Source organism: Eschrichtius robustus, chromosome 3 (genome assembly GCF_028021215.1).
Source record: "Eschrichtius robustus isolate mEscRob2 chromosome 3, mEscRob2.pri, whole genome shotgun sequence".
NCBI classification, from domain to species: Eukaryota; Metazoa; Chordata; class Mammalia; order Artiodactyla; family Eschrichtiidae; genus Eschrichtius; species Eschrichtius robustus.
In genome coordinates this window covers 20,806,135-20,825,645 of record NC_090826.1, presented here as the reverse complement: position 1 = coordinate 20,825,645, position 19,511 = coordinate 20,806,135, and the positions used below count along the sequence as shown (strand labels likewise).

At 43.1% G+C, this 19,511-nt stretch overlaps 1 protein-coding gene across 1 annotated transcript in view; it reads right to left on the bottom strand.

Moving 5' to 3' along the window:
• CEP85 (centrosomal protein 85) overlaps window positions 1-19,511 on the bottom strand; it is a 32,133-nt gene that overhangs the window by 5,262 nt on the left and 7,360 nt on the right. Inside the window, exons 3-11 of the mRNA XM_068539206.1 lie at window positions 17,296-17,448; window positions 10,509-11,200; window positions 9,551-9,684; window positions 9,018-9,135; window positions 7,761-7,946; window positions 3,899-4,051; window positions 3,523-3,677; window positions 2,344-2,458; window positions 1,359-1,409 (exon numbers count right to left, since the gene is read on the bottom strand). Of these exons, the coding sequence (XP_068395307.1) occupies window positions 1,359-1,409; window positions 2,344-2,458; window positions 3,523-3,677; window positions 3,899-4,051; window positions 7,761-7,946; window positions 9,018-9,135; window positions 9,551-9,684; window positions 10,509-11,200; window positions 17,296-17,448 (1,757 nt within the window). The remainder of the gene's footprint in view (window positions 1-1,358; window positions 1,410-2,343; window positions 2,459-3,522; window positions 3,678-3,898; window positions 4,052-7,760; window positions 7,947-9,017; window positions 9,136-9,550; window positions 9,685-10,508; window positions 11,201-17,295; window positions 17,449-19,511) is intronic.

Sequence of the window (19,511 nt, the reverse complement as noted above, 5' to 3'; positions counted from 1 at the left end):
GGACTTGAAATATGTAAACTAAATAGACCCACATAATGGCAAGGGTAGGACTGCAGCTTTCAGTTCTTCCTCAGTGGACGTGCATCTCTCCTGTTTGGTGTGAAAACCTCTTTTAGAGTCCAAAGAGAATCTGTACCTAGGATTTCTTGGAGAACCCAATTAAGGACACTCCTACTCTGGCCCAAAATAGAAACCAGGAGTTGTCTGATTTTTCCTTATTCTTCAACCTCCTACATTCTATCAGTCACTGATTCCTCTCAATTTTACCTCCTAAAATTCATTTAAGTCTGTCCCCTCACAACTCCTTCTTGCAATGCTGCCTTATGCATCATCCTTCGTCATCTCTCACTAGGATTTCTGCTACAGTCCACTGGCCTCCAGCCTTGTCGCTCTCCAAGTGCCAATATTCTTCCACACTCAAGCCTGAGCTGCAAACCTGACCACATCATGCCCCAATTAAATACTATAGTAGATTCCCATCACCTACCTAAAGAATAAAAGCTAACTTAGTTGAACAGTGCCAGCCCTCCCATAGCCCAGTTCTCCATTTACCACCTTACTTCAACAATATCAAACTGCTTGCAGCTCCATGTGCAAACCCTGCTGTTTCATGCCTTCATGTTCCTACCCATGCTGTTCCTTCTATCAGGAAATACCATACTATCCTGCACCTCCTCACTGACTGGCTAACTCTTCCTCCTCCATCAAGAAGGCTCATGAGAGCTTCCCTGGTGGCGCAGTGGTTAAGAATCCGCCTGCCAATGCAGGGGACATGGGTTCGAGCCCTGGGCCGGGAAGATCCCACATGCCGCTGAGCAACTAAGTCCGTGCACCACAACTACTGAGCCTGCGCTCCAGAGCCCACGAGCCACTACTACTGAGCCCGCGTGCTGCAACTACTGAGCCCGTGTGCCGCAACTACTGAAGCCCGCGTGCCTAGAGCCTGTGTTCCGCAACAAGAGAAGTCACCGCAGTGAGAAGCCTGCACACTGCAACGAAGAGTAGCCCCCGCTCGCCGCAAGTGGAGAAAGCCCGTGCGCAGCAACGAAGACCCAATGCAACCAAAAATAAATTAATTAATTTTTAAAAAAAAAAAGGCGGCTCATGATCTCCAGAAACCCTTCCTTGACCTCCCTACTTCCACTGACTCTTTTATGCTCCCCCAGGGTAATACGGATGCTCTAACAGTACTGTGCTAAAACCCCTTCCCAACAAGAATGTAGGCTAAAAGCACTGATTGGGTCTCATTCTTGTGCTCCTAACACCGAGTAAATTGCATGGCAGAGAATAGTGTTGGTTGAATTCTAGAAATTCCATCATTAAGTCCTGCCCACCATGTCTCAAGGACTCCAGCTCACCTGTACTTGTGAACGCAACTGATCAATCTTCTGCTGTTGCTTCTCCACAATCTGAAAGGCAAAGTTATCAAGGAAGGCTGTAAGCACATGCTGATAGTGAGGTCAGAGGGCAAGAGGCTGTACTAGGATCTGTGGTCTGGCTCTTAGCCCAACTGGCTACAGCCAGTCAATAGTGAGAACAGAGTGAAGACAAGTTAGCTCTACCTACAGAAATATAACCCAGACTCCCTATCCTGGCTAACTAGCTTCACACTCCTGTGCTCTAGTCACAAAGAGGTTTAAACAAAGAGGAATGTAGTGTGGACCTATGACCACCATGGGGAAGTCAGGTGGAGAGAGACACCCTCACCCTGATGATTGTAGGCCAGTAGAATCAACTTCACAAACAGCCAGTGTATATTCTGGTTCTTTGGTAAAGGACATGACTGAAAATTCAGTTTAATGAAGCTTGCCCTATCCAGGGCTGTGACAGTTATCATTACTTATAGCTTTGGTCACACTGACTGTTCGAGGAGAGAACCTAAACAGGCCTAGTTTCCTGTCCTTTGAGACCTCAGGTACTCTCTGAACCATTTCTGGGTCTTCCTTTTTGCTGACCTTCAACCAGTCTCACTGCTAGGCCCTGAGCTCCTTCTTTTCTGCTGAATTAGAGCCCCCCTCACTGAGTAGAACTTTGCCCAATGCAAGAGGTTCTGAATAGGGCCTGAGCCATGAATGAAGTGCACCAAGCTTCAGCGCACCATTTTGGAGCATATAAATTTGGATGTTCAGAGGCATGTTCTTCCCTAACTTTGCTTGCCAGTCATAAGGATGAATATCTAAAATGCAAATTTATTACGCAGGGATGACTTCTCAGAAAAGAGAGAAAAACTCTAGGCAGCAGATCCTCGGGGGCTCAGGGTCAGAAATTCATGGTTCCCTACCAATACCCAATCTTTTCTTTCCTCTAAGCCTACCCCGTTACAGCCTGGACACCCTCAGTCACCTTTCGAAGGGAATCACATTCCTTCTGCCAGGACTCCATTTCCACTTGGGGACCTTCTCCCCGTTGAGCTGTATCTTCTCCACTGGCCGCCTCCACACACTGCTTATCTTGCAGGCTGAAAAACAGTGGCCTCTTAAAGAACTCTGAAGTTAGAGGGATGTGGCTTTGATTCCTGATTCCGCTACATACTGTATGTTTTGGGGCAAGACACTTACGCCCTTCCAAGCCATAGGTGGGGATAATGTCTTAGGTCTGTATAACGTAGGGAGTGCCACACAGAAGCTGCTTGCTCAGTCTATGCTAGTTCCATTCCCTAGAGGTCAGCATCTATACAATGGGCTACCAATTCTCTACCTGCCCAAGGTTTTTTTATTCCTTGTTTTGATATTTAAAAGTAAACATTCATCACATGTATTTAAATTATAAAAGTCACATGTATATAATGCAGAAATTTTAGAAAATACCAAAAAAATCTTTTTTCTTTGCACATACAGTCTGGGGCAGACCCAGCTATGTCCCCTAACCTTGCTTCTGACTCCAAATGTGGTTGAATATGGGATGAGAAATCCAATCCATCCCATTAGCAGCTGGATTTGGTCCAAGAGGCTGTTGAAACACAGCCACCACATTTTCAGAAACTGCTATTAACATGGAGGAGGCTCCCAAGACACCGTGAGAGTACATTATGGCATCTAGTTTTGTTCTCAGAACCTGCTGTGGCAATCGAGAGCAATCCCTAGGGCTGAGGAGAAGAAACAGATGCTCCTGGTAAGCTTTACCTTGCAAGATTCAAAATGTGGATAACCCCCAGTCCTCAGCACCAGGATCTACTTTTGCAAATATAGAGATACTCATTTTCCAGTTTATAAAGTGCTCCCGTTCATTCAACACATACATATTCAAGGATTATTATCTAGTATTATTATGCCAGGTACTGAGTTGGAGCCTTCCAAAGGATACAGTGACAAATCCCACCCCACTGCACCACTATACCCCCCATATTCCATCTCAAAGACATAGTCCTTGTCCATAAACAGCTTTCCTATTACTTACAATCCAAAGTAAATGAAGCTCAGAGAAGTGAAGTGATTTGCCCAAAGTCACACAAGTAGTGAGTGGGGTAGCCAGGACCAGAACATAGCTCTCCACTCCTTTCCTCAACCCCACAGGGGTATTTACCTATGTCTAGTGGAGGAGAATTCTGCTTCCCTCTGTCTCAGGCTTTCCAGTTGAACCTCCTTCTCTCTGCAGGCTGCCTGGGTCTCCTCCAGCAAACTCTCCAGCTCAGTCACTCTCTCCTGCAGCTCTGTGCTCTTCAACTCAGAATCCTTAAGCTGAAAGACAGGATTCCATGCTTAGGTCAACAGGCCAAGGAAGACTCTGTCTGGGTATCTCAAAAAATTTGCAGTTCAGTTGTGATATGAGTGTGGACATGACTCCTTTGGGATTTTCCTTTCAGGAAGCCACAAGGTAACTGCATGCAGCAGAGGCTGAGAAAGCCCCCCTGCTTGGCCACTCCCTTCTTGCCCCAGGTATGCCCCGACATTGCTGCTACCTGCTGGCTCTGCTTCTGATGGTCTTCCAAGGTGGGCAGGTCAGCCAGGTAGCGTTCCAAGGTCTCAATACGCTGCTGCTTCTCCCGGTTCTGCTCTGATTCCTTCTGACATTTCTTTTTCAAATTATTGATATGTTTATCACGACCCTTGACCTATTGGGAAGAAATGTCGAGAATCTGTCTCCATTGACTCCTCTACAACCCTGAACACCAACTTTTTCTGAAGTGATGTCTTTGCCCTTAGGGCTATAAATGTTTTCCACTACAATGAATGCAGGAAGCTGATAAAATTTTGCCATTTGAGATTAGGGCATAAAATGCAGAGGTAACACACAAGAACCTTCTAATCAAGGGCAAGGAAGGGGGGCTCCTTTGGCAGTTTTCAAAAATTGGTAGCTCTACTGTATAATAAGGAATTTGGGACTTCCTTGGTAGGCCAGTGGTTAAGACTCCGCATTTCCACTGCAGGGGGCTTGGGGTTCAATCCCTGGATCCCTGGTTGAGGAAATTCCGCATGCTGCACAGTGCAGCCAAAAAAAAATTTGTCTGGTCTTTGTCCAGCTTTCTGGGAGGTAACTTCTAAACTCTTAGAATATCCCAAATAATAGAACAGGAGTTATCTTTGTTTTTCTTAGTGGACCAGAGCCCACCATAAATGCATTTATGCTAATGGGATGACCCAGAATGCAGACTGGTCACTATAAAGACCAATGGAGTTGAGCCCAACTCCCTGTGAAGAGGGGACAAAGACAGGAGATTGAGTTCAATCATGCCTACATAATAAAACCCCAATTAAAAATTCTGGACACCGAAACTCAGTGGAGCTTCCTGGTTGGTGAACACATGGATGTGCTAGGAGGATGACAGGCTCTGATTCCAAGGGGGAAAAGGTATGGAAGCCCTGCTTTGAGGACCTTCCCAGACCTCAACCTATTTGTCTCTTTATTTAGCTTGTCCTGATTTGTATTTTTATAATAAAACTGTAATCCTAAGTAATCCTGAGTTCTGAGTTGTTCTGGTGAATTACTGAACCTGAAGGGGTCATGGGAACCCCTGGATTTATAGCCAGTTGGTCAGAAGTATATAGGCAGTCTAGGGAACCCAAAACTTGCAGCTGGCGTCGGAAGTAACAAATAAGCATAGTCTTTTGGGGGACCATGCCCTTAAACCTGTGGAATCTGATTCTAACTCTTAAGTGGTCTGCATCAGAACTGAATTGCAAAAGTAAACATAACTGTACATACAGTAAACATACAGCCAGTCTGGTCTGTTCTGGTGAGATAGATAATGCATTCTTCCCTAAGCACCACATATGATATAAAGCTAAGCAATCATCTGGAAAGGCTAATGAGACTCTAAACTCCTTGAGAGGAGGGGCTGTGTCCATTTTGCTTATTATCATATCCCCAACACACAGCACAATGCTTGGCACTGAGCAGGCAATCAATTAAGATTTGTTGAATGGGGATTCCCTGGTGGCGCAGTGGTTAAGAATCCGCCTGCCAATGCAAGGGACACGGGTTCGAGCCCTGGTCTGGGAGGATCCCACATGCCGCGGAGCAACTAGGCCCATGAGCCACAATTACTGAGCCTGCGCGTCTGGAGCCTGTGCTCCGCAACAAGAGAGGCCGCGATAGTGAGAGGCCCGCGCACCGTGATGAAGAGTGGCCCCCACTTGCCGCAACTGGAGAAAGCCCTCGCACAGAAACGAAGACCCAACACAGCCATAAATAAATAAATTTTAAAAAAGTGAATGGGGGAGACTTCCCTGGCAGTCCAGTGGTTAAAAAGACTTCACCTTCCAATGCAGGGGGTGCTAGTTCGATCCCTGGTCTGGTCGGGGAGCTACGATCCCACATGCCTCGTGGCCAAAAAACCAAAACATAAAAAACAGAAGCAACACTGTAACAAATTCAATAAAGAATTTTAAAATGGTCCACATCAAAAAAAAAAAACATCTTAAAAAAACAAAAAAGTGAATGGGGGGATAAATGACTTGGAGCAGAGGAGTTATAATCTGCAGTAGGAGTTACAGACAACTTGGAAAACAATGTGCCCTTCACAACCCGCAAGAACCCCTGTACTTGAAGCACCAGATACCTGAGGGAGGTATGTATCAGCCATAGACCTGAAAAATAGGGGGATTCACTAGAAGTCTATATTCAGGTTAGTTGGATACCATTCTCGCCCTAGGTTTCCCCAAAAGGAGACTGAAGATTTATTCTCCGGAGAAAGCAACTGAGAGTCAAGCTCAGGGATATCAGTCACGGCAGAGAGAGAGAGAGTGTGAAGCACTGTGTTGAAAATAAGTATAAGTAAAAATCTATGTATAGAACTGTGGGACTTTAAACCTAATCTCCTTCTCAGTGTTGAGAACCCAAAGGCCAAAATCATTCCTGTCCCCAGTCTCCCCACCAGGCAGCAGGCTGAAGATTCTTTCCTAGAGATAGTGAGATGAGACATTCAGATACTGATATTTGAGGGTTCCCAAGTGAAAAGGGCAGACTAAGTCTGATCATCCCACAGGGAAGCCCACCAGGCAACTACCATGAACCCAGAGCTTCCACGCAGCTTTAAAATACTACTGATACGTTTTTGTTGTTTGTTTGTTTTTTTCCGGCTGCAGCGCACGGCATGTGAGATCTTAGTTCCCCAACCAGGGATCGAACCTGTGCCCCCTGTAGTGGAAGCGTGGAGTATTAAGCACTGGACCGCCAGAGAAGTCCCTAAAATACTACATTCTTAAATATGAGCACTCTTTCATTCAAGGATCACCAAGCCTCTAACAAGAAAGACACCAAAACAAAATAAAAAGACCTGAAGGAAACAAGAAACAACACTATGAGCAGATGAAGATATCTCAAAAGGTATAATCAATATCATCAGAGAAAAGATATTGCATTCATGAAACAGAAACAGCAAAAAATGCAATAAAAGAATACTATTCAGAAATATAGAGGTATATATCAGAAGAAAGAAAAGAGGTGAGGACAGATAATTCTGTGGAGTGGGGCTGGGCACAGAACCACTAATTTTTACTATAAATATGTTGATATTTGATAACATGTTGGTTATTTAACTTAGATACATGTATTATTTTGATTAAAAGTTTCTTTTTTAACAAGCCTCTAAGTCTATGCTGTACCAATGGCACCAACATCACCTGAGAGCTTATTAGAAATGCAGGATCTCAGGGCCCCCTTCCCTCCCACAACTACTGAATCTGTATCTGTATTTTTATCATGATCTCCAAATGATTCTTAAGCACATTAAAGTTTAAGAAACACTGCTTTAGCTGACTTCAATGCAAGTGGTCCAGAACTAAACATTATTAAACTGGTCCCCCAAGAATGTCTGCATTAGTGCAACCTGTGAACAGAACCAAAAGATTTAGCTCCTTCTATGATAACCAATCTCACCCTAAGGCAATTCTAAGAGCACTGGCAAAAATGTTAAAACTCCCAAAATATCTGCATATATGGGATTCTTCACCTACTTTTTAGGTAGAGTGAGGAGAAAACAGGCTGAATGATGTACCACAGGTACATCTTGCCACAGTACAATCTCGTATGACTGCCCAGGCTGATTTTCCACCCAGGCCAGCTGGTAGCCCATCACAACCTGGGACAGTGAGGGATTATACGGCTTTCCCTGTCTGTGGTAGTTTTGTGCAGATGAAGCAGAAAGGAGGGGTTCCATTTCTAACACACCAATCCTGCATAAGAAGTCAATGTAGGGGGTTTCACCCAATTGGCTCCTCCAGGTTCCAAGAATAGGGGTCAGAAACAGCTTAGGGTCTGGCAGGAGAGGGCTGACTGCCAACTCCTTTGTGAATTAGAAAGCTATCAGTTCCTTAGCTCACCCTTTCTTCCTGTTTCTTCCCCTCCTCTGAATGCTTCTGCAGTGCCACTTTGAGTGACTCTCTGATGAGCTGGACTTCAACTTCTGAAGCAGAGAGTTTCTTTTCAAGCTCCATCTTTTCTTTGCTCAAGGCGTCTGTCTTCTGTGCAAACTGTGCACGTAAGAAAGTGTTCTCTCGCTGCAATTCCTGCAGAAAGATTCTCAGTATATAACTGTTCCTTACCCTGACAGTCCCATACACATTACTTATACCTAGTATACTTTGTGGTCAAATATCACTTTTCTCTAAGAATTTCTTTAAGCAGTGCTTCTCAAAGTGTGGTCCTAGGACTAACAGCTTCAGCATCACCTGGGATTTTGTTAGAAATGCAAATTCTTAAGCCCAACTCCCAGGCCCACTGAATCAGAAACTCTGGGGATGGGTCTCAATCTGTGTTTTAACAAGCCCTCCAGGTGATTCAGATGCATACTCATATTTCAGAACCACTGGCTTAAAGCAATACTTGATGAGTTGTAGTATAACAAAGGAATACAGGACACTGTATCAGAAGACCTGGGCTCAAGGCCTGGTTCTCCTCCACTCATTCTCTACATGACTTCAGGCAAATTCTTCCTCCTTGGGCCTCAATTTTCTCATCAGTAAATTAGAGGACCAAACTAGATTTTATCTAACGGCCCTTCTTACATTAACATTCTGATTCTACAAGATGGAACACTACCTTAACAGGCCCACTAGGTGGCAAAGCCAGTGCAGTACTATAATATGTCTAACAGACATCACTCAAAAGCCCCAATTACAGAAGAAGCTTGGCCAACTTCTTTTAGAGCTACTGACCTAAGTGAGAGTGTGGTTTCCTTCAGTCGCTCCTAGACATGGAAGAATAAAAGTGGGAACGGCTCTAAATCCTGTATTACCTCTGCTTCCTCCTCCATTTGGCCAGGGCTGGTATATTAAGACTTCTCAAAGCATCACTCAGTTCTAGGGTCTTACTACGTACCTTGCTCTGCCTTCCTTTTCTCCCAAGTATGTCCTGATACCAAGGCACCTGGACTTCCACTTGATCTACCCTCAAGCCTTTTCTGCCCCCACAAGGGCAGAACAGAAGATACTTTATAATTAAGATGTTTACTTTTTGAGGGCAGGGACACCTTATATCACTTGGTCCATTTTCTATCTCCTGGACGCCTAACAGTGCCAAGCACAGGGAAGATACTGAGTTATGACAAGCAGAATGCCATCCTGGCTGCCAAGGCTTACCTGCAGCCTCAGCAAGCAGACATCCCCAAAGGGGGCAGGGCGGCCCAAAAGAGCACCGTGGACTTGTAGTTCGCTCTCTCGCACTTTCTGCTCCAGCTGAGAGATATGTTTCCTCTGCCTGCAAAAGCCAGAATAGAATGAGGTCCAGGGTCCTGACACAAGGTCCTGCTCACTTGCAATATGAGCCCCCACTTTCCTTAGGTACAAACCACACTTTGTAAGCAAGGACCTTGGATTCTGGTCAGTGCTGTTTCCTGGAGGAGGAAGAGCAAATGAGAAAACTGACAGAGGAAATGAAACATCAGCTGCGAAGAGCCAGCTGCCTCCTTTAGGCACTCCTCACAGCCCCTGCAGAGATATGCAACTGGCCTATCACATTACTCACATACTGGACTAGGCTGCTTACTGACCTAGCTCTACCATGAGGCAAGGCAGGGTCCTAAACAGAGGAGGATGTGCTGCCCTTGGGAAGACCTCCTTAGTGGGGGCTGGGACAGCAGAGTCTAGCCCTATGACACCCCTTGCCCCCTTACTTGTCAATAAGGAGCTCCTTTTCCTTCAGAAGGTTTTCATTACTGTTCAAGATGCTGATCCACTGTGCTGGGTCTAATGTGGGCAATGAAGGAGAAAAAGCAGCAGGATGGTGGCAGATGGCTCCATTCTGAAGCTGAAAGACAAGCAGGCCCAGAGCGGCTTAATCTTGACCTATAGGCACCTGAAAACACCTGCGCTACAGCTGGGTCTGCAGTCAAGGCTTACTTTGGCTCAGTCTGAGAAGGCCCACTGTTTATGAAATAATTTTAGCTCTGATGTATGACTGGAAAGAACCTGCTAGGGAGACTTCTGCCAACTGGACACTCCCTGCTCAGAAAGGCTCCAGTTTCTAAGAAAAGGTCAGTTGTCTTTCATTATCTGGCAACAGAAGCTAACCAGGAGCTAAAATGTCCTCACCAACCAGGAAAGGAGAATGTGTCCTGCTTCCCTTCTTCCCATTCTTAAGCAGCACAAGGACTTTTTTTTTTTTTTAAACCCAAACGTGTTATAGTGGAAAGAACCTGGGATCCAAAGATAGTTTTTGAACCCTAGAACTCTGCCACTCACCAGCTCTGTGACCCTGGACAGATTACTTATTCTAAGAACCTGGTAAATTTCTACATTTACCTCATCAGAGTGCTATAAGGATTAAGTAAGATTCTGTATGTTAAAGTACCTAGCCTAGTGACTGGTAGATAAATACATACACACACAGTCAGTGTTGGTGTCCTGACTCTGGGTTTCCCTTTATAACCCTCTGCTTTGGAGAAACTATCTGGTGTTCAATTAGACCACCAACAGATTTGATGACATTCACAAGACTTCATTTCCTATCTACAAACATCTTTCCTCCTTTTTACAAATGCTTTCTTTGGAGTCAAAACTTACAGGACAAAACCTATACAGTTCTAAGATCAGCACAGAAACTGCAAAATCCAAAGAAAGAAGGGTCTCTACCTGCATTTGCTCCATCTGTAAACGGATCAAATCCAGCTGCTGCTGACAAGTGCTGAGCTCACAAGATCGCTCGCGGGGATGCCAAGGGTCAGGATTCAGTTGCCACACCTGAGAAGGTAGAGGCTTGGAGAGCCCAGGGGCAGGCTGGAGTCCCAAAGGAAGAACCCCGCTGCCACTAGGGTGTGGTCCATTCCGCTCACATACCGCCCCACTGCCTGGTGCCTTCTTGGTCTCAGGCAACACTTTGTATAACTCCTTGTTTGTGTCGGTTCTTGGGTTGTGGAAGAAGACTCGGTAGTGGGGATCTGAATAAAGTGTCTCCATCATTGCCGACTGATTGAGGGTAGACTCCATATTGGGAATATCAAACTTCCTCGCCTCTTCTTCTCTTTCATGGCCCACTGCTGGAAACCAGGACTGCTCAACTCCATTCTCTCCAGCAGCACCACAAAGATACATGAAATCTCTAGACAGGCCAGGAGAACGTTTCATTGCACCGAGGTCTCCATTTCTTGTCATCCCCACACTTTCAGTCAACCCTGACAAAGGAAGTTTGGAAGAAGAGGGTCCGGCAGGAGAATTTGCCTTGGCAGGATAGGTCCCCAAAGTAGAAGGCATCACATGGGCTGTTGGAATGGTTATGTGGCTTTTGATGGGCTGGAAAGAAGGACTGCTACTTGAGCTGCAAAAATCTGCGGAGAGAACAGTCTTCCATAAGTCAAAATTGAGGCAGCAAGCTTTCTTGACTTTGGCTGCTATGCCAGACATTCTCTGCCCGTCCTAAGACCAGGCAGAAAGCGTACTGTCATCACAAGTATCAGGCAAAAAACACAGCAGCCTAAACAGGAGATGTGTGTTCTAGGATCTCAAATGCCATTCACAAGGCAAACCAACAAAAGGCAACACTGGCTTCACTTTTAACTTATACTCTGTCCTTTGTATTTGAATAAAAAATCCTGCCAGTCAACAAAGCTGAAAACTGAACTTAAAAAAAAAAATCACTTACTTAAGGGAAATGGATTAGATCCTACTCTTCTAAGGGCTGGGCAACTCTAAGCTATAATCCAATCTAATAAAAATGTCTTTTCCAAGGGCTGCCAGAATCCTCTGTGATCTCCAAAAGCTCCCCTGTGAAGGTGAGCAATGAATCTAAACTATCCGAAAAATAAGGCGAACTGGATAGTGCTGCTTTGTATCTAGGGCAGGGAGCACAGCATCTGAATCAGGATTCTGTTCTCTCTCCCACACACCAGACCTGACTGCCGGGATATGTGAAGTTATTCTTAGTAACTCTCAGGTTTCATTCTAGCACAGTGAGCACTCTCAAGTGGTAAACAGTGAAATCCTCTATTTTATATTTTGCCTTTTATTTACCCCCTTGTTTGTATACAACTGTGATTTTTCACTTTCCTTCAGACTGGATTTATGTTTCCTTTAGCTCCTGCCTAGTCTTGGGAGACAACTCGCTGACTGGCCCTGCTGTAGAAGGTTTATTTCTACATATTTCCAACTTTCAAGTGCTACCCTGAAGAGGACTACGAGGTCACAGAATTAACGCGGGACAGTGGGCTGCAAGTGAAGAACAATACAGGAATATGAGGAAACACACCTGTTACCTTCAGCAGGCAGAAAACTGAGTGAGGGGGACAAGGAATATAAACGTCTTCCTTTTTCAACTATGTCTAGTATTCTTTTCCAAACTAAGCATGTCTACCACAGAGAAGAGTAGACCTCCGATTTGTTTCTTTTCATTTTCCATCAACCAACACAGAACACGCTCAGCTAATGAGGACAGATACTAACCTTTTCCAGAATTATATGAGTATAGATCAGCTATCATCTTCTCATATGGGTTTGTAAGCAGCTCTTTAAAAACACAGGCAAGCCAAATTATCCCTTATAATATATGCACAGGGTCTAATTTCCTCTACTCAGATGATCGTGGGATATATAAAATGCCATACTAAAAACAAACAAGAAGCAAAACAACCAGTAATTTTTGATGACATGCATCAGCTTCTCAGGACCAAGAAAGGGCATTTCAGAGTCAAAGGACACAGTTTTTGATGTCCCAAAACTTAAATACAGAACTAGTCAACAGGGTTAAGGTAGACTGGTGGTGATGAAGACTTCTAAGACTAGTAAGCTCTCTACTTGAAATCTTCCATAATGGCACCATAATATCCACTCTCACCAAGGGTCCCCACTCCCAAATATAATTATGGAACAGAGGACAGTAAGACTGTGGTTATGAGGGCTGCTACTATGCTGAACTCAGCAACACCTCCTTCCATTCTCCATCCACAGCACCACTCTCTCTCAAGACTCACCAAATTCAGTTTTGAGCCCATAATGCCTAAAGCAGTAATGGCAAAACCAAAGGCAAGAAGAAAGGTACCAACTGCCCAAGAGAATATGGTTTTTCTAATTTTCTGGTGAGTGTGGTCCACCTACAGATGATGAAGTGAGGTCTTTGTCAGCATTTGTCACTTATCTATTTGGTTTATCTATTTATATTAAGGCAACTGTGTAATCCTCAGAAAGTGCTATAAAATGTCAAGTTACATCACACTTTTAAGTCTGGTTTGTGTTTTAGAGCATTCTGAAACGAAATAGCAACACATTTTCAAAAGGGCCACTATCTTCTACAATTTTCAAAGGCTTTCCAAATTTAGTGTATGGGATATGTGATTTTTATGAGAAGTTTACAATTCCCCAAATCACTGGGTTTTTGCCACTTCAAGGATATGTTTCTAAATCTCTCCTTTCCTCAAACACACTCCCTGCCCCTCAACCCCCATCCCCCCCAAAAGCAATTTGTTCTTTCTAGCAACCCCCCTTTCTTGGTAAGGGGTAGACTTAGCTATTGCTAAATTTTGATCACTTCTGCCTACATCACTTACTGGTTTATGAAGTATGGTAGTCTGAATTAAGCCAGTGACAATTTCAGTCTTTATCAAAAAACTGAAAGCCTTCTGAGCTCTCCAGTACCCACCTCTATCCTGTCCCTTGAGAATCTTCAAGGTAAAACACCTTAGAGAAGGGCAGAATCAAAAGCCTAAATGGGGAATTCCCTGGTGGTCCAGTGGCTAGGACTTTGCGCTTTCACTACCGTGGCCTGGGTTCAATCCCTGGTCAGGGAACTAAGATCCCACAAGCTGCACAGTGCAGCCAGAAAAAAAAAAAGCCTAAATGTCCATTGACAAATGAATGGATAAAGAAGATGTGGTACATATACACAATGGAATATTACTCACCCATAAAAAAGAATGCAATAATGCCATTTGTGGCAACATGGATGGACCTAGAGATTATAATACTAAGCGAAGTAAGTCAGACAGAGAAAGACAAATATCACGTGATATCACTTATATGTGGAATCTAAAAAAACGTCACAAGTGAACTTATTTACGAAACAGAAAACAAGACTCACAGACTTAGAAAACAAACTTATGGTTACCAAAGGGGAAAGGTGTGATGGGGGAGGGATAAATTAGGAGTTTGGCATTAACATATACACACTACTATATATAAAATAGATAATCAATAAGAACCTACTATATAGCAGAGGGAACTCTACTCAATATTCTGTAATAACCTAAATGGGAAAGAATTTGAAAAAGAATAGATAGATATATGTATAACTGAATCACTTTGCTGTACACCTGAAACTAACACAGCACTGTAAATCAACTATATTCCAATATAAAAAAATTTTTTAAAAAAAGAAAAAAAACCCCAATGAACTATATTTTATACCAGTCGTAAGTGTTCTTGTCAACTGCACTCCAAATAAACCAAGCTACATTCATGAACAAAGTGAGCAAGAAATAAGATTAAGATAAAGATCACGGTATATATCAAACATGGCAGAAAAGACACCTTAGATTCTTTTAAGAGAAACTTCTAGACCGATAGCTTTGGCCACTACGTCAAGGCTACTACAATTTAAAAAGAACACACTACCAGGAATTCCCTGGCGGTCCAGTGGTTAGGACCGGGCGCTTTCACTGCCAGGGGTCCGGGTTCAATCCCTGGTTGGGGAACTAAGATCCTGCAAGCCATGTCACACGGCCAAAAAAAAAAGATGGGCTTCCCTGGTGGCGCAGTGGTTAAGAATCCGCCTGCTAATGGAGGGGACACAGGTTTCGAGCCCTGGTCCGGGAAGATCCCACATGCCGCAGAGCAACTAAGCCCATGCGCCACAACTACTGAGCCTGAGCTCTAGAGCCCACGAGCCACAACTACTGAGCCAGCGTGCCACAACTACTGAAGCCCGTGCGCCTAGAGCCCATGCTCCGCAACAAGAAAAGCCACTGCAATGAGAAGCCCACACACCGCAGTGAAGAGTAGCCCCCTCTCTCTAGAGAAAGACCCTGCACAGCAATGAAGACACAACACAGACAAAAATGAAAATAAATAAATTTATTAAAAAAAAAAAGAATGTACTATGCAATTAATATATATATTTCCCCAAAGGAATAAAAAGCACACAGAGTCACACACAATCTGTGTAACAATTTGACTGAATGAGATATAGCCAGTCAATTCAACGGGGGGAAAAAATCTAGACCATTGTTTGATTTTTATAAGTCCTATTATTTACTCAGAATGAAAAAGGTCCCATGACTGCACATGCAGACAAAACCTTAACAAGTCACAACTACATTGTCAGTAACACTTTTGATTACACAAGTGATGGAAAGAACACTACAGGTGGGAGATCTGAATCTGATAACTAGTTGTGTGACATCAGGCAAGTTACTTAACCCCTCAGGGAATTTTTGCTACTCACCTGCAAAAAAACTGGATTAAGTGATTTTTAAAGTTCTGTCTACCTTAAAATCTATGATTCCATTAATTCAATATTTATTGACACTGGGCCCATGTACACACAGCTGTCAAACTATTAAAATTAAATCCCAGGGACTTCCCTGGTGGTCCAGCGGTTAAGACTCCCCACTTCCACGGCAGGGGGCGTGGGTTCCATCCCTGGTCGGGGAACTAAGGTCCCGCATGCCACGTGGTGTGGCCAAAAAAAAAAAATAAAATTAAATGCCAGGTGTCCAGGAGTCAGTAGTAGTAGTAGATGTAGTGGATGTGTTTGTTTTTCTCCTTTTCATTCTTCTTTTATTTTTTCCAAACATTTTTCTTTTAAATGCTTTACTGAGATATAGTTCACATACTGTACAATTTTTACCCACTTGAAACATACAATTCAATGGTTTTTAGTACATTCACAGAATTATGTACCCATCACTACAATCAATTTTAGAACATTTTCATCACCCCCAAAAGAAATCTTTTTACCCTTTATCGGTCATGCTGCATTTACTCTAACTTCCCTAGCCTTAGGCAACCACTAAATCTACTTTCTGTCTCCCTACAGATTGGCCTATTATGGATATTTCACACAATATGTGGTCTTTCGCGCCTGGCTTTTTTACTTAGCATACATGTTTTTAAAGTTCATCCAGTTTGTGGGGGGTATTGGTACTTCATTTCTTTTTATGGCTGAATAATATTCTATCATATGGATATACTTCATTTTACTCATCTGTTTGTCAACTGATAGACATGGGGTTGTTTCCAATTTGGGGCTATGAAGAATAACGCTGCTATGAACATTTGTGTACAAGTTTTTGTGTGGATGTATGCTTTCATCAATTCTCTTGCGTATATATACCTAGATTTGCTGAGTCATAAGGCAATTCCATGTTTAACCTTTTAAGGAACTGCCAAACTGCTTTCCAAAGCAGCTACAACATTTTACATTCTCACCAGCAATGTACAAAGGTTCCAGTTTCTCTACATTCTCACAAACGATTGTTATTATCTTTTTGATTTTAGCCATGCTAGTGGGTGTGACATCTTATCAGATGCACCAAGTACCAAGGTAATTAGTTTTGTGACTTTAATCAACTCATTTAATCATTTTGAAACTCAGCTCTCTCATTTGTAGATTGGAAATAAAGTATTTCATAGAGTTCTTAAAGGTATTAACGAAAAAATATAGAAAAAATTTAGCACAGTATGCATCATAAAGTATTTGATAAACAGTAATTAATTATTATCATTAGGTTTTCTGCCCTCCTAGGAACCCACCATCTAAATGAAAAAACAAAATACTCTTGTAAAGGACAGCCTGACAGTTAATACTTAAGTGCAAAAACAAGTGGCAGAAAAAAATAAAGATATAAAATTGCAAAAAGGAAGATCAGTAATGGGAGGAAGAAATTGGAAAAGTTTTTTCAGACACGTCATTAAATCATGAAAAATAAGATAAGCATAGCTGGGAGGGGCAAGAGGAGATGAGAACAGCACAAAGGGGCCCAGATTAAAGAAGGAAAGAGCTCAGGTAACAAAACAAAAAAAAAGGTTCTGCTCGTAGCATAGTTAGACAACATACCTGGTGACAGTAAGAAATATGTTTGAATGGGATAGGGCCATATCACAGAATTGGGGACTCTGACCTTTATCCTCAAATAGAAACAACTGAGGATTTGCAGGAAAGGGAAACTATGAAATCAGGCTTTTAGAAAGATTAATCTGGCAGGAGAGGGAAAGACCTGATCCAAGAAACCTATTAGAAAGTTGTTTCAGACAGGACAAACAGTAGAAGTTGAGAGGAAGGGACCAGCTGTGAGGAGCATAGGATAAGAAGAATCAAGAAGACTCCTTGACTGAATGGATTGACTTATGAATACTCTGGAAATGACAATATACGTGGAATACAATTTGAAAATGACAACACATTTTGGTAAGCAAATCATTAATCCAAACTTACCCTCCGCAATGTCTGAGCATGATGTGCCTATGGCTGTGTCCCCACTGTCGGCTATACTTGAACAGCGGCTGAAGCGGCTCCGAAAGGCCTCCGAGATAACTGGGGTCTGCCATTCAGTCCCCAGGGAACCGCCCCTCTGAATCACATTGGAACCTGAAACAAGTGGCATTTCCCACCTTTAGTGTGAACCTGCTCATGTAACCCCACAAAACTTTTTTTAAAAATCACTTAAACCTATCAGAGAATAGTGGCACCCCACCCCTTTCTTTCTCCTGTGCCTATTTCAGCTACTCTGAATTAGTTAATTTTAGGGAGGTTTTTTTAAAAAAATATATTTATTTATTTATGGCTGCATTAGGTCTTCGTTGCTGCGCATGGGCTTTTCTCTAGTTGCGGCGAGCGGGGGCTACTCTTCACTGCAGTGCGTGGGCTTCTCATTGCAGTGGCTTCTCTTGTTGCAGAGCATGGGCTCTAGGTGCACGGGCTTCCGTGGTTGTAGCAGGCGGGCTCAGTAGTTGTGGCTTGCGGCCTCTAGAGCGCAGGCTCAGTAGTTGTGGCGCACGGCCTTAATTGCTCTGCGGCATGTGGGATCTTCCCGGACCAAGGCTCGAACCCGTGTCCCCTGCATTGGCAGGCAGATTCTTAACTACTGCGCCACCAGGGAAGCCCAGTTAATTTTAAATGGAAATAGCATAAGAGGTGAGAATGTTCAAAGACAGAAATAAAAACTACCAAGAACCCAGGGGTACTGGGACAGTAATAGTTAATAGCAGCTCCATTCTTTGCAATCTAGAAGCCACAGCACTTTACAAACATGATCTCATCTACCTACTCACTGAAAAGTATTATAACCCCTATTTGGCAGAGGATAGAGCTGAGATTTGAACCCAGGTTGTTCTGATTCCAATACCCACATTTCTTTCCTACAGGGTTTCTCAACAGGTGCTTTTGGCATTCTGGGCCTGACAATTCTTTAATGTATAGTCTACATATTACAGGATGGTTAAGCATTCTTAGTCCCTCCCTATCCACTAAATGCCAGCAGCAGCTCTCACTCCATCCCACCATCACTATAAAACCTGAAAACATCCCATATGTTTCCAAATGCTCTGCAGGGTAACAGGCAATCCAGTCCCCTGCTGAAAACCACTGCTTGACTGCATCAGGGTACCCTTGTGGTTAGGGTAAATCCAGATCAAGGTGAGTCTTATAAGTTAATCTGAAGAGTCTGTGGGGCGGGGGCAAGGCAAAGAAACTACTAAAGTTTCTGAGCAGGTAAGATGAAACAAGACTGATGAGATTTATTTGACTTTATCAGCTTGTTGTTTGAGGGCTGGTAGATACGAAGTGTTCAATAAATACTTGATTTACTAATATACTAGCAAAGAGTTAAATTCAAATTATTTTTTAAAAACCGCTATAATTTTTCTAAACTTTATCTGATGATCCATGTAAACAAACAAACAGGTAATGGTAGCTACTTACCCATTTAAAGCGTCAGAGTTTGAGCTGAAATCAGAAAATACGGTTCTACAGACTCTTATGATTTAGTGGGAAGCAAATGATATTTGAATTTAGTGCTTCTCCCATCTTTTGAACCTACTTTCTTCTACATTTGCTCTTTTTTGCTACCCTTACTTCTGCTTTCTACTGAAGACAACCTCACTTTCCCCAAGAACTCCTTTTATTCTTTGGGTCTCAGTGGACTGCCTGATTTGAAAGAATCTATATACACACAGTAATCTGTAACAATTTCTTTCTTTTTTTAATTTTTTGGCTGTGCCGCATGACATACGGGATCACAGTTTCCCCACCAGGGATCGAACCCGCATCCCCTGCATTGGAAGCCCAGAATCTTAACCGGTGGACTGCCAGGGAAGTCCCTGTAACAATCTTTAATAGAAAACACAGCCAAAAATCAGAGCATCTGATCAGCATTAAGATTAGCCAGTGTTACTATACTAAATTAACATAATTCTGGCCAGAAGCAAAGAAATTTGACCTCCTGGTGAGTCTATATGGCATTCTCTCTCTAGTCAGTGTACAATTTATCAGGTCTTTTGAAATGTGAAAATCAATTGAGGGTCTCTATTACCATGTTCCTGGCCTCCTACTGGAAACCACTCCCTGTTACTACTACTGATCTTCTTCACCACTACCACTTTTCTGTTCACCCACTCCATACATCAATTCTAAAAGTGATATTTGCTAAAATA